At 51.1% G+C, this 12865-nt stretch overlaps 1 protein-coding gene across 4 annotated transcripts in view; it reads right to left on the reverse strand.

Moving 5' to 3' along the window:
* RPS6KA2 (ribosomal protein S6 kinase A2) overlaps positions 1-12865 on the reverse strand; it is a 308109-nt gene that overhangs the window by 39255 nt on the left and 255989 nt on the right. For all 4 annotated transcript variants that reach the window (XM_047733334.1, XM_047733338.1, XM_047733337.1 and 1 more), the window contains 2 exons: positions 9359-9429; positions 6108-6196 (listed from right to left, as the gene is read on the reverse strand). In XM_047733334.1, coding sequence (XP_047589290.1) covers positions 6108-6196; positions 9359-9429 — 160 coding nt within the window. The remainder of the gene's footprint in view (positions 1-6107; positions 6197-9358; positions 9430-12865) is intronic.

Genomic DNA, 12865 nt, shown 5'->3' on the forward strand with positions numbered 1-12865 from the left:
TGAAGACCAGAGCTCTGGACGGGAAAATGCTCCTAGTCCCGAGGGTTACAGTTCCCGATCTCAACCCCTGTTCCCGATCTTAGCTCTTCTTTGGTGCTTCTGGAAGCACCGTGGGTCTGTCAGAGGTGGGCGGGTTGAGCACACGCTCAGAGCCCCAGGGGGCACGCACCGGCCGCGCCGCCCGTGGGCTACACGTCTCCGGAGAATCCACACACATTTCGCACCCGTTCCATTTCATCCTCATGCGTCATTTCCACGAACGGGGCAATTGATTATTGGGGCAATTTAAGCCCAGAGAGATGCAAAGGAAATGGAGCTTTTGGTGCAACTCCAAATTCCTCAGCGATGCATGCTGGTTCCTCAGCGACTCACACGTGCGTTTTTATTTGCAGCTTCTTCCTTCTGCTGAGTGAGGTTGGTGCTTTGAGGCCTCAGCAAACAGTCGACAGTGAATTAATTAGCACTTCGGTTATTACTCAAAAATTAGAGGCGTTCCAAAAGGAGAAAATGTGAAAAAGAAGGAAAATTTCTGCACACAGTTCTTTAAGGCCTACATCATCCTTCCTGGGCACACACGGGCATTATCTTGGATTCCAGTGTTACTTATCCTCCCCTGAAACGAGGCAAGCGGGTTGTTTTGTACTGAGGACCCCTTTCTCTGTCAGCTGAACACGGGCGCCAGTGGGCAGAGCTCTGGGTGAGGAGAGTCAGGGAGGGCTGTGCCGATCCCTCCATCACAGCTGGGGCCGTGCGGTCCGACCTGTCTGGATCGGACCGAGTGGACAAGGGCAGGTACTTACAGACAGGAGTGTCCGGAACCGAAGAATGATCCTTGTCTCTTATTAGGCTCGGTGAGTCTTCATGAAGTCCGCCAATGTCAGGTCAATATGGGTTAAAAAGTTCAAGGGAGCGGCTGACTGAAAAACTCACACTCTGCAGAGCATGAGCACGTCTGTCCCCGCAGTCCCTCTGCAGATGGGACTATCCCTGAGCGGGTTCATGGGGACCCACATGTCCCACTTCTGCACGGTGGTGTGGTCGTCACCTCACGTCCAGCGGGACTCGCTTCCGTCCGCGCACGTCTGTGAGCATGTTCCCTGCCTGTACTGGGGGTTTGCCCTGCGGCATTGATGACAGTCTGCCCGGTGCTCCACAGCCCTACCAAGGCGACCTTCTTCACTGGGGTGGCGGGGGGGCGCGTCAGTCGTCACCTGGCTTCTACCTTCTCAGTAGATCACTCTCAAAAGGCTTTGGTATCTGCCCCAGACATTTTCATTGTTTCTTCATTTCCACAGACAGCATGGGGAATGTTGACTCCCGGGCCCTCTGAGATGCCACCGACGTGTTCGCTCTGTTGTTTCTGGGACACATGGCATCCACTACAAATTCTCTTTTTCCAATTTTTAATTTTAATTTTTTTAAGTGTCACCTCTATCTGAAATGTGGGGCTCGAACTCACAACCCTGAGATCCGGAGTCCCACGTCCCCCCAGCTAAGGCAGCCGGGTGCCGCTCATGTCGAACTTGTGGCGCACGTTAGAACAAGCTCGCTTCCCGCTCCCGTCCCCGCACCCCTGAGCTCCGCCGACCGCACGCGGTCATGTCCGGGCCGTCCCACCGGGGACGTGAACACGAGGTCTGCTTCCTACCTCCTCACTGCTTACTCGGTACCCACACGTTATTTTTCACCGTTTTGAAGTAGGTCCCTTTAAGATTTCATTCACTCAGGGTTTAAAACGTTGGTTTGGCGGTGGCTCTGAGGACTGGTTTGAGCGGACCCGAGAACTTGGTCTTGACCACACCGTCCAAGGAAGCAGTGTGGCCAAGCGGTCCGGATGCGACCCCCACCCCGGACCCTCCACGTCTGTGTGGATTTGTGTCCTGCACGTCAGGCACGGTTCCAGCTCTTTCCATCTTTCTGGCTCACAGGCAGGGAAGCCGGCCCAGAGAGGGGCATCCATCTGCTTGGGGTCACTCATAAGTAAGTGCCAGGCAGCATGCAGTCCTCTGCCCGTCGGCCCAGTGCTGCCTCCCGAGGCTCCTCACAAGTCCCCCTCTCCTGGACCACACTTGCCATCCTCCACGTCCCAGCAAGCCTCTCTCCTGTTCAATGAGCTCTGCCTTCTCCCTCTATCTCTCCATTTGCCGCTTTCTTGGCGAACGCCAGTCTCTCTCTTCTGCTTCACTCCAGCCCCGTGAGAAGGAGGACCATGGTTGTGCTCCACTGTGTCTCCAGACCCAGAGTCTAGAAAGCACTGGGGAACCCATGCAGTTGTGTATTATTTCTAGATTACATACTACACACTCCCTCTCCTCCCTACTAACAGGTCCGTAAGGTCCGTGGAGAGGAGTGAGAAACGGGGTTGGAGGTGCTGGGGGAAGGCAGGCCAGGCACCAAACCTCACTCAAGCGTGCTCGTCTTTGTCGAATACCCCCGCAGCTGACCGGGGAGGCCGGCTAATAAGACAACCATTTCCAATCTCCCATTCCTTGAATCCTGATACTTTATCCCCACTTTTAGTTAGAAGTGCCATTCAATAGTTTCTAGTTAGCAAGAAGTACGCGGAGGTCCCAGGGTTTGAGGAAAGCTTTGCCTTCCTGATAAGAGAGGCAGACACAGCTGCCCTTATCCATTACCTCCTTTCAACTGAAAGTGACATCTGGAGCTGTGGCAGCCACTTTGTGATCACAAGGCACCACTCATGAGGATGAAAAGGCAATGCCCTAAGGATGGTAAACTAAAAAGATAAGCAGATCTGGGCTTTAACCATGGTTTGGCTGCCCAGCCAATGCTTTTAACCCTGTACTGCCATGTGACTAGCAACTGTAAAAAAATGGACTGCAGTTTGAAAAATTAAATGTTGACTTAAATAAAGTTACTTAAGTGTTCTGTGCTTTGCAACTATAAGTAATTCTTACAGGTATACCTCCCTCATGAGCAAATCTGAGTGTCTCTCTTTCCCTACCTGGAAGCCTCTCGTGAGGATTTCAGTGAGATAATGATTTTCTTAGTGCAGTGCTCCACGCACACCACCGTCCTCCCAGGGGGACTGAGGCCTGGGAAGCGGAGTAAGCTGTTCAGCTGGTTGGTTAAAGAACCACTGGGGCAGAGGAACAGGAGAGCCGCCCGTGGCTGTGCAGAGAGGCCGTGTACACGCTGGCTGGGAGAAGAGCACTGGGGAAGGAGTCACAGAATCGAAATACAGGTGCTCCCAGGTGTTGGGACCCAGCATCTGGAAGGCCAACAAAACAACACGGGGACTCTGACTGGGTGGGCTTGTGGTGGGGGGCGGTCCGGAAACGAGTGGAAACGACTCGCAATGACATTTTTGTGCACTCCAGACTCGGAAGCAGGCAATCTGCAGGTGAAGACGGGCCAAGCGGCAGCGTGGGCTGGCCCTGCACAGGGAGTATCTCGGAGTTACTCCCACTCGGACGGAGACAGCAATAAAAGGTAATCAATTCATTCACGATCTGGAGAGTCAGATCAGAAATTGGCAAACAATTAGGATCTTGGTGTGGCTTTTAGAGACGAATTAGAGGAAGTGATGGTGAACAGACGAAATCGAGGGATACATCTGCTGTTTGGTTCCCTCTCACAGTTAAGAAGCGCGGCCCCCTCCTCCCCAGAAAGCACAGCGATGAAGGGGAGGGTCTGCTCTCTCTTGGGGAGCCCCCCAGGCCAGGCTCCATGGGATTTGATAAAAGTGCAGCAAGACAGCAATTCCCGGACGGAGCAGCTGATGCAGGCCCCCAACTCCCCGTCTGTGTTCCTGGGGCCGAGTTCTCTTGTCCCCGTGACCCTCACCCGCAGGACAGGGTGGCTCTGCGGTGATGGGGGCCTTGCTGGCGGCAGCCCCATGGCAGATACAGGGAGACCATCGATGTGGAGAGAGCATGGACCCTTCTGGCTCTCTGGAGCTGCTGTTTGTGGGGCACACAGGGCCAGGGACCACGCAAGGGGAGTTCCCAAGGATGTGGCGTGTTACCTGCTGGAGCTGGGTCATTCAGAATCGGGCCCCTGGCCTTGCCCCAGTCAGAGTCAGGACGGGAGGGCCCGGGATGATTCTTAGCTGGCATCTTGAAAAATTAAATGTTGACTTAAATAAAGTTACTTAAGTGTTCTGTGCTTTGCAACTATAAGTAATTCTTACAGGTATACCTCCCTCATGAGCAAATCTGAGTGTCTCTCTTTCCCTACCTGGAAGCCTCTCGTGAGGATTTCAGTGAGATAATGATTTTCTTAGTGCAGTGCTCCACGCACACCACCATCCTCCCAGGGGGACGCTTCTGGGGCTTCGCTGAGGTGCAGGGGAACAGCAAGGTGGAGGAATTCTGTTTCGCTCAAGGTTCCTCCAGATCGTGACTCAAACCCACATACGCCTGATCAGCCTTTGAATGTCATTGTGGAGCAAAACCCAGTGAAGACTGCCGTGTGCCCCAGCCTGGACCTCAGGGCTCCCTGCCATCCCTGCTGGCCCCTGGTTGCTCAGCAGCCCAGTGACCACAGCTGCTGTCCACAGAAGGCCTCTGGCCAGAGTGAGCGGCCCCTGCCTCTAGGTCCTGGGCTCTGGGGCTCTGTTTGGGGCGGCCTGTAAGGTGTGTGCAGTGATCGCGCAGGCTGGTTGTGCTCAGAGTCATCTGACAGCAGTCGTTTTAACACATGACATCTGGGGGACTGTGCGAAGCGGCTGTCGGGGCAGGGCCCACGGAGCTCTCCCCACACCCCCTGGCAGACACCAGCTCTGGGATCCGTTTAGACTCTGCAGCAACTCATCAATGTGGGTGGCTCCATCCTGGGAATCTCCCCAGGCAGGGTTTACAGAGCAGTGGGTCTCCGGGGGTCAGTGGCGGCACTGACCCAGGGCCACATCTAGACACAGTTCGCTTTGCTATGGTGGGGGGAGGGAGGCATCTAGGGAGAGAGCGGGATGCTGCCTGACATCCTACAGTCCAAGATGGTCCTCCCTGAGAAAGAATTACCCAACCGAGATGTCACCCGCATCACTGGAGACACCGGGGGACAGCTGGTCCCATTTATTTATTTATTTATTTGAGAGAGAGACAGCATGAATGAGGGGCAGAGGGAGAGGGAGAGGCCGCTCCCACTGAGCCTCCCAGGTGCCCCCTGCTTACTCCGTTAAATATGCCCTACATCTGGTACAGGTGTGCCATAATTTACCCAATCGTGTCCTTACTGATGCACGGTCACCTTATCTTCAGGTCTTTGCTAAAGAGAAAGATCATCAACAAGCATTTTTTAACATGTGTAACTTACATGCTCGATAGACTTCTAGAAGTAAAATTTCTGGGTAAAGTATTGTATACAGTTTAAAGCATTGATGGGTTTTGCCAAAGTGTTAAAATGTCGCCCCATCTGCAGTCTCGTCGACAACGACGGTGGTGGGGAGCAGGGGGGCCCGCACTCTCTGTTCCACTAGCCAGTGTTTGCCACCATGTGGGCGGAAACCCGATGTCTGTGTCCTTGTTCTCCAGGTCCCCACGCAGCCCACACTCTGCGTGGCACCTGCTTCCACCTGGAAGGAGCCACCGTGTCACTGACCTCGTGTCACTATGCCGGGCACACGCACCAGTGCCCATGACGATGAAAAGTGAGGACCCGTGAGTGGGCAAGGACTACTCAGCAGCTGGGGTGACTCATGGGCAATCTACGCAAGAATTCATTTGTAGGAGAAACACCACTGAAATGCAACTAGGGGAACCTTTTGCAAAGAATTATTTTGAAAATGTGTTAGTACTTAGTTAATATTCATGTAAATCTTGATTTTAATATATGTTGAGATTTATCATTTAAGAGGGACTAAATAAGAATCAGCTTTCAGCTGTTCTATCCTTAGTTTATGGGGTTCTGAAAGGGAAGTGAAAAGTGCTACCATTTTGTGTAGAAACAGGGACTTACAGAAAAGAGCCCATAGGACTTGGCCAGTGACTGGGTTTTGGAGATCGTTGGAGCAGGGACACAGGACACTATTTGTACCCCTGTTTCAGGACCTTCGCTTTCAGTGAACTTGGACAAACCTGTAGCCAGACAAGAGGGGAGCAGGTGGCGGGCAGCCCCTGCCGTCTATGGGGTGATGGGACTCTTACCCAGTCGGTTGCATGGGTTCCGCTTGAAGAGGGCTCTCAGCAGACTCTGGGCCTCCATGCTGAGGAACTGCGGCATGCCCAGCTTGGCTCTGCAAAACAGAGTTGGAGTTTGGGATGGGAAGGATGACCAGAGTTTTCTTGGGCACTCTGGGGTCCCGCTCGGTCCACATCAACACCCAGAGCAGCAGCGCCCAGACTCTTGGTCTTAGGGCTCCTTCACACTTTAGAAGTCATGGAGGGCATCAAAGAGCTTCTGTTTATGTGGGTTCTACGGGAGAAATTTGTATAGTAGCTATTTAATAATTCACTTAAAAATAATACAAACATCAAAAATAAACAATAAAAATCCCATTAACGTAAGTAACATTTTTAATGGAACCGAATTATGTTTTCCAAAATAACAACAAAGGCTTTGGCCAGAAGAGTGCTATTGTTTACATTTTTGGAATCTCTTCTGGGTTAAATGACAGACAGACAGATACATTTTTTTTTTAAAGATTGACTTATCTGAGAGCGAGAGAGAGAGCATGTGTGTGCAGGGGGGGCGGGAAGGGGCAGAAGAGAGAGAAGCTTTTGCTGATTCAGCACTAAGCGCAGAGTCCGATGTGGGACTTGATCCCAGGACCCTGAGATCATGACCCGAGCTGAAACCAAAGAGTCTACCACTCAACCAACTGAGCCACCAGGTGCTCAACAGCCAGATGCTTTTATCTGTCTCTGCTCAATCTGTTGCAGTACCGTGAAGAAAAATCTGGGACTTCATAGAACTAGAACAAAAACCCGAAAATTTGTGTGGAACCAGAAAAGACCTCAAATTGCCAAAACAATCTTGAAAAAGAAGAACAAATCTGGAGGCATCACAATTCCAGATTTCAAGTTATATTACAAAGCTGTAGTCATCCAAACAGTACGGTACTGGCACAAAAATTGACACATAGCTCAATGGAACAAACTAGAAAGCCCAGAAATAAACCCACAATTATATGGTCAATTAGTCTTTGACAAAGCAGGAAAGAATACCCAATGGGAAAAAGACCGTCTCTTCAACACATGGTGCTGGGAAAACCGGACAGCACCATGCAGAAGAATGAAACTCGACCATTTTCTTACACCACACACAAAAATAAACTCAAAATGGATGAAAGACCTAAATGTGAGACCTGAAACCATAAAAAAATCCTTGAAGAGAGTGCAGGCAGTAAGGTCTGACTTACTGAGATGTGTCTCCTAAGGCAAGGGAAATAAAAGGAAAAATAAACTATTGGGACTGTCTCAAAACAAAAATCTTCTGCACAGAGAAGGAAAGAACCAACAAAGCTAAAAGGCAAACTACGGAACAGGAGAAGACGTCTTCAACTGACACATCTGATAAAGGGTTAGTACCCAAAATACATAAAGAACAGATATAACTCAACATACCCAGACAAATAAGACAATTTATTTATTTTTTTTTTAAAGATTTTATTTATTTATTTGACAGAGAGAGATCACAAGCAGGCAGAGAGGCAGGCAGAGAGAGAGGAGGAAGCAGGCTCCCTGCCCAGCAGAGAGCCCGACGCGGGGCTCGATCCCAGGACCCTGAGATCATGACCTGAGCCGAAGGCAGCGGCTTAACCCACTGAGCCACCCAGGCGCCCCCAAATAAGACAATTTAAAAAAAATGGGCAGAAGACATGGATAGATATTCTTCCAAAGAAAAAACCGGATGGTGGACAGACACATGAAAAGATGCTCCACATCACTCATCATCAGGGAAATGAAACCGAAGCTACAGTGAGATGTCACTGCACACTGTCAGAAAGACTAAAACCCAAAACAGAAGAAACAACAAGTGGGCAAGGATGTGGAGGATGTGCAGAAAGGGGAACCCTCTTGTCCTACTGGGACTGCAAGCTGGTGCAGCCACTTCAGAAAACATGTGGAGGTTCCTCAGGAGGTAAAAATAGAAGTGCCCTGTGATCCAGCAATGACACTACTAGGTGTCCCTGAGCACAAAGATTATGAAAACACTAACTCGAGGGGTAGATGACCCTGCGTTTACAGCCGTATCACCTACAGTAGCTGAGCTATTGGAGCAGCCCCAGGAGGAGCGTGCAGGCCCCAGCAGCGTGTCAGACCCCCGGGGTCCTCCAATCATGCTTTAGGACCCATGGGGCCACATGCTGCTGGTTCAGAAGCACTCATCTGCTCCCAAGTGAAAACTGACAAGTCAGGAGTCCACACCTGGGATTAGCTGCAGGGAATTATTCTACTTTTAGAAAAAGTAAAGATCTTGTTCCCCCTTAACATTAAGAGAGATAGCCAACACCACACAACAGCCTGCAGCCATACACGTGTCGGTCCAACAAGGGTCACGTGATACCGGAAGACACGGATCAAATCCTCTCTGTGGGGTTTCCTGCACTAACTTCTCTCCTTCCGTGTAAACAATGGGGTGACCTACACAAGCTTAAGCTTTTTAGGTGCCTCTTGCTTTCACAAAGTCCATCAGCAGCGTCTGAAAGAGCTGGTTGTGAGGACCGGTAGCTTTAGGGCGTGTCCTCCCGGTGCAGGAGTCCACATCCTCGCACAGCAGGGGGACCTCGATCTGGAGCTGGGGTGTCCCTGTTCCCCAGCTGCAGCCCTACTCCCACCACGCTCCTGTTTCCTCCTCCCAGATCTCTCCCTCCGACATCACGCTTAGAAGGAGCCTGCTCACATCTGAGGTATTATAGCGAGACCAGCACGGGGTTTAGGCTTCTTTCTAGAATCCTAAGAGCAAAATGCATTTGCATGGTATATGATTCTTCCTGAGAATTGAACAGAAAACTTGTTTGTATTCTGTTACATGGGCAACAGGATTCCTGCCAACGTCAGGCAAGAGAGCTCAGGTACCTGCACAAATGGGGTCAAGAGGTAGAGAAAGAAAGAGGAAACCCCTCTTTCGTTCTCTCTGGAGCCTCTATTCCTTCTGCCCTTCTGAATCTGTACTTCGTTTGTGAAGGTCACTAATCACCACACCTAAAATCCCTGCACTGGACAACGTGAGCAGTTTTCATTGGTGGGAAATGTTATCTGTGGTGGAAGACGTCATCAGGACCCCTCGGCAATCGCACTCACTCTGTCCACTGTAATTAAAACGCCAAGAATGCTTCTTACGGTGATTGCTAATGTCTACTCGAGGACCTGGGGTTTCCAACAAGGAAGATCCGATATCGGAAGCCACAAAGGAGTACTGGACGGGTCTGCGAGGGAAGGCGTCCCGTACTCACTTGAGGATGAGGGCCATGGTCTCCTTCCTGTCCTTGCCCTGGAATGGCAGCGATCCCGTGAGCATCTCGAACTGCAGAGCAACAGAGAACGGGGAGAGTGAGGTCCAGACTGCTCGGGTGGAACAGCAGAGAGCCCGGATGTCAAAACGCAACCGAAGTTCATTTATCCCAATCCCGATGCGCTAAACCGAGGTGCTGGCCGACACGCGCGGTGTCCGTGAGGGAGCGCAACGGCCTCGAGTTCGGGGGGGGGGGGGGGCGGGCAGGCGGGAAACACCAGGAGTAATGAGACTGCAGTGGGGAGGGGCTGAGGGCTGTGGAGGCAGAGGGTGGGTGAAGGGATGGCGGTTGGGCTGGGCAGCTTCTGCGGGGCTGGTGGAGGACCCCGTCCTCCTCTGGTGGGTGCTGTTGAGGGGACCAGGGCAGAATGACTTCGGTCCGTTTGGAGCATCTGGTGAAAACACGACAGCACCACAAACATCTCCAATACCAGCTGCCACGCACTGAAAACAGAAAGTGGACCTTTGGCAGGATGGGCTCCGTGATAAAGACGGGACTGAGGGCCAGCCTTCCCTGAGCAAGGCTTCTCTCTCACACAAAACCCCTGACGACAAGTGCACCGCTGACCCCTCCCGAAGGAAGGAACGTGGCAGCAGCACCACCAAACCCCGTCCGGGACACAGGGCACCAAATCTAACTGAATCGGGCCATAGCCTTGGTCCCCGGCCGTGTCCTCGTGTCATTCCAAATTACTGCAGAGCCGTGAACAGCACAGACGCAACAGCACAGCTGTGAGATACCCACGTGTATGCACGGGTCTCCTTCTGCTAACTGTGGTCTATACTGTAAATACATTTGCTCTTAGGATTTTCCTAATAACACTGTCTCTTCTCGAGCTTACGTATTGTCAGAATACAGCATGTGATACATAAATGTACAAAATGTGGATTAATCTACTGTTTATGTTATTGTAAGGCTTCTGGCCAACACCAGGCTATTGTTAGTTAATTTTGAGGGGAGCCAAAAGTTACACGTGGATTTTTGATGACTTTCAGGGGTCAGCGCCCCTCATCCCCATGTTGTTCAAAGGTCTACATATAAGAAAACAACTTCAGTGCAGGAATTTGTAAGATCTTATTACATTTGTCTTACTTTTGATTTTGACGGCATCTCTCTGTCCCTTTAAAATTTATTCTATAGTTTTTTTTCCTCTGCATTATGAAAATCTTGGGAAACACATAGAAGTAGAAAGACCAGAACCATAACCCAGAATCCCATTACTCAAAGAAAGCCACAATTAACACGTTATTTTCCTTCTAGTTCTTTCTTGAAGCTGTTTTTTTTTAAAACATGGTTTTATATACTCACTTTTCACAGAATAAGATAAAAACTTCCCATACTGATTATAAAGTCTTCATCATATCACTTTCTATCTGGATGTGCCAAAATACGTTTATCTGTTGCTGGACACTTAGAACACTTCCAATTTCCTGCTATTGCAAGTAAGGCTGGAATGTACATAAAAGCTTTCCTAAGATTTGGAGCTGTCCTTGCGATGTGCTACCAGGAGTGAAATCACAAATCACAAATTAAAGAAATGCATGTGGTTAAGCCTTTACGAATCCTCTCGGTTTGCTTTGGGAAAGTAACGTTTTAAAAGAAACTTAAAGGTTCCTGCTCGCTGCGCGTCTGTCCCGGGCTCACTCGATCCATGAGGGCGCACAGAGCAGACTGCGGGCGATCGGTCAAGACGTAAGTCGTACATCCTGGGAGTGAGAGTCCGGAGAGAATGGGAAAGCAGACAAACACGACCAAACTGAAAGGCAGGACGCTCTGACAGATGAGCTGCTTGTCCCGAAAACAGGATGAAAGTCTGCAAGTCGATCCCAGAAATTAAATACCTCTTAAAATAGAATCGTATTAGCAAAGAACCTTCTCTTCCTATTTTGGGTCTATCCTCTCCCCTCTGTCCTTTCTTTCTTGAGTCCACTATGAATGAAATTCTGTTTCAAGGAAATGCCTTTTAGGCCACGTGAAACAAGGAAGCTGCTGCTCGGTGCTACAAAAACGGAGCCCGTCCTAAAGTCTGCGCGTCGGGTAACAGCAACTTGCACACATTTGCCTACTGATTGCTTCTCAGCTTGCACTACGGCGCCCAGGAGCCCATCCCTTGTGTTTCTCTCCCTCCAGCCTGCCCGCCTGCCTTCTACGTCGCTCTTCCCCACGCAGCACAGTGGGAAATCCTGAACCCTTTGTGAACACCCAGCACAGCGGCGTTCGTGCGAGTTGGTAATGAGGATGATGGCGCCGGTGATGATGGGGAAGCCATGTACCTTCTCAGCCCACACGTGTCTCTCTGCTTTGGCTTCACTTCCAGCCCCTTGAAGGGTTCCCTTCCCATCCCACGAGGACAAAGAACATCATTTCAGTATTACTCTTCTCAACAAGAAACTTCTCAGTATTTAACTATGTCAGTAAATCAGGGCACTTCTGGTGAGTTTTCCTGGGACATTATACATAGTAAGAGTTTCGGTCTGGCACTGGACGGAACTGAGACTGGCCAAGGTTTCCCGGGCAAACGAATATAAACCGTGGCTTGCCGTGGCGTCTCACGCTCCAGCCCAGGAGCCGGGGCTGCCCCAGGGGACGCATTCACAAGTCAGCTCAAGGTAGGGCGCTGAAGTGCATGGTGGGGGCCCGAAGAGACGGGGGAGCTGCACCGTGAGCGGTTATGGGGTTTCCAGGAAGATAAGTGTTTTGGTGAATCTAAAGCAGTGGTTCTCCACTGGGAGTGTCTCTGCCCCCTAGGGGAAACTTTCCAGGTCTGGGCACAGTTCTGGGGGTCAGGACTGGAGGGGCTGGGGCCAGAGCAGAGGAAGGGATGCCACTTCCCACCCTACAACGCAAAGCCAGCCTCCACCCAAAGAACCGTCCAACTCCAAACTTCAACAGCGCTGGGGTTGAAACCCTGTCTACAGGGATCCAACGAACCTGAAGAGAGGGGCCAGCCCTGGGGCCCCGACACAGAGGAGCCCAGACGGTGTCTGGAGCCGCGGACTGAGAAGCTTCTGTGGAAGAGAGAAGGGAGCCTACAGTTTGAGTTCATTCGGCTGACCAACAGTCTTCAACACGAACTCAAGAGCAAGCTGCATCTTAATCTGAAAACAGGGCTGCTAGAGACGGCAGCCCTGAACCAGCTCTAGGTGTGCAGCCGCGTACGGATGACCGGCACAGACGGCCGCGGTGGACATCCAACACGTTCGGTGCCGGAGAACGGGAGAAGCACCCCAAGTGCTGTGACGTGTGACACCACAGCACCCAGGAGAGGCTTCCAAAGCACACACGGAATGCAGCCCCAACGTCCAACCTGAAGACTGCGCTCTAGACCGGTGTGGAGATGCTAGCGCCCTGCCGTGGAAACGGAGACCCTCACTAGGGCTTATGTTCTCATCCAGTTACAAGTACCTAACTTCAGACATTCGATTTTGTTCAAGGACGAGGATCTCC

Source organism: Lutra lutra, chromosome 6 (genome assembly GCF_902655055.1).
Source record: "Lutra lutra chromosome 6, mLutLut1.2, whole genome shotgun sequence".
In the NCBI taxonomy this organism is placed as follows: domain Eukaryota; kingdom Metazoa; phylum Chordata; class Mammalia; order Carnivora; family Mustelidae; genus Lutra; species Lutra lutra.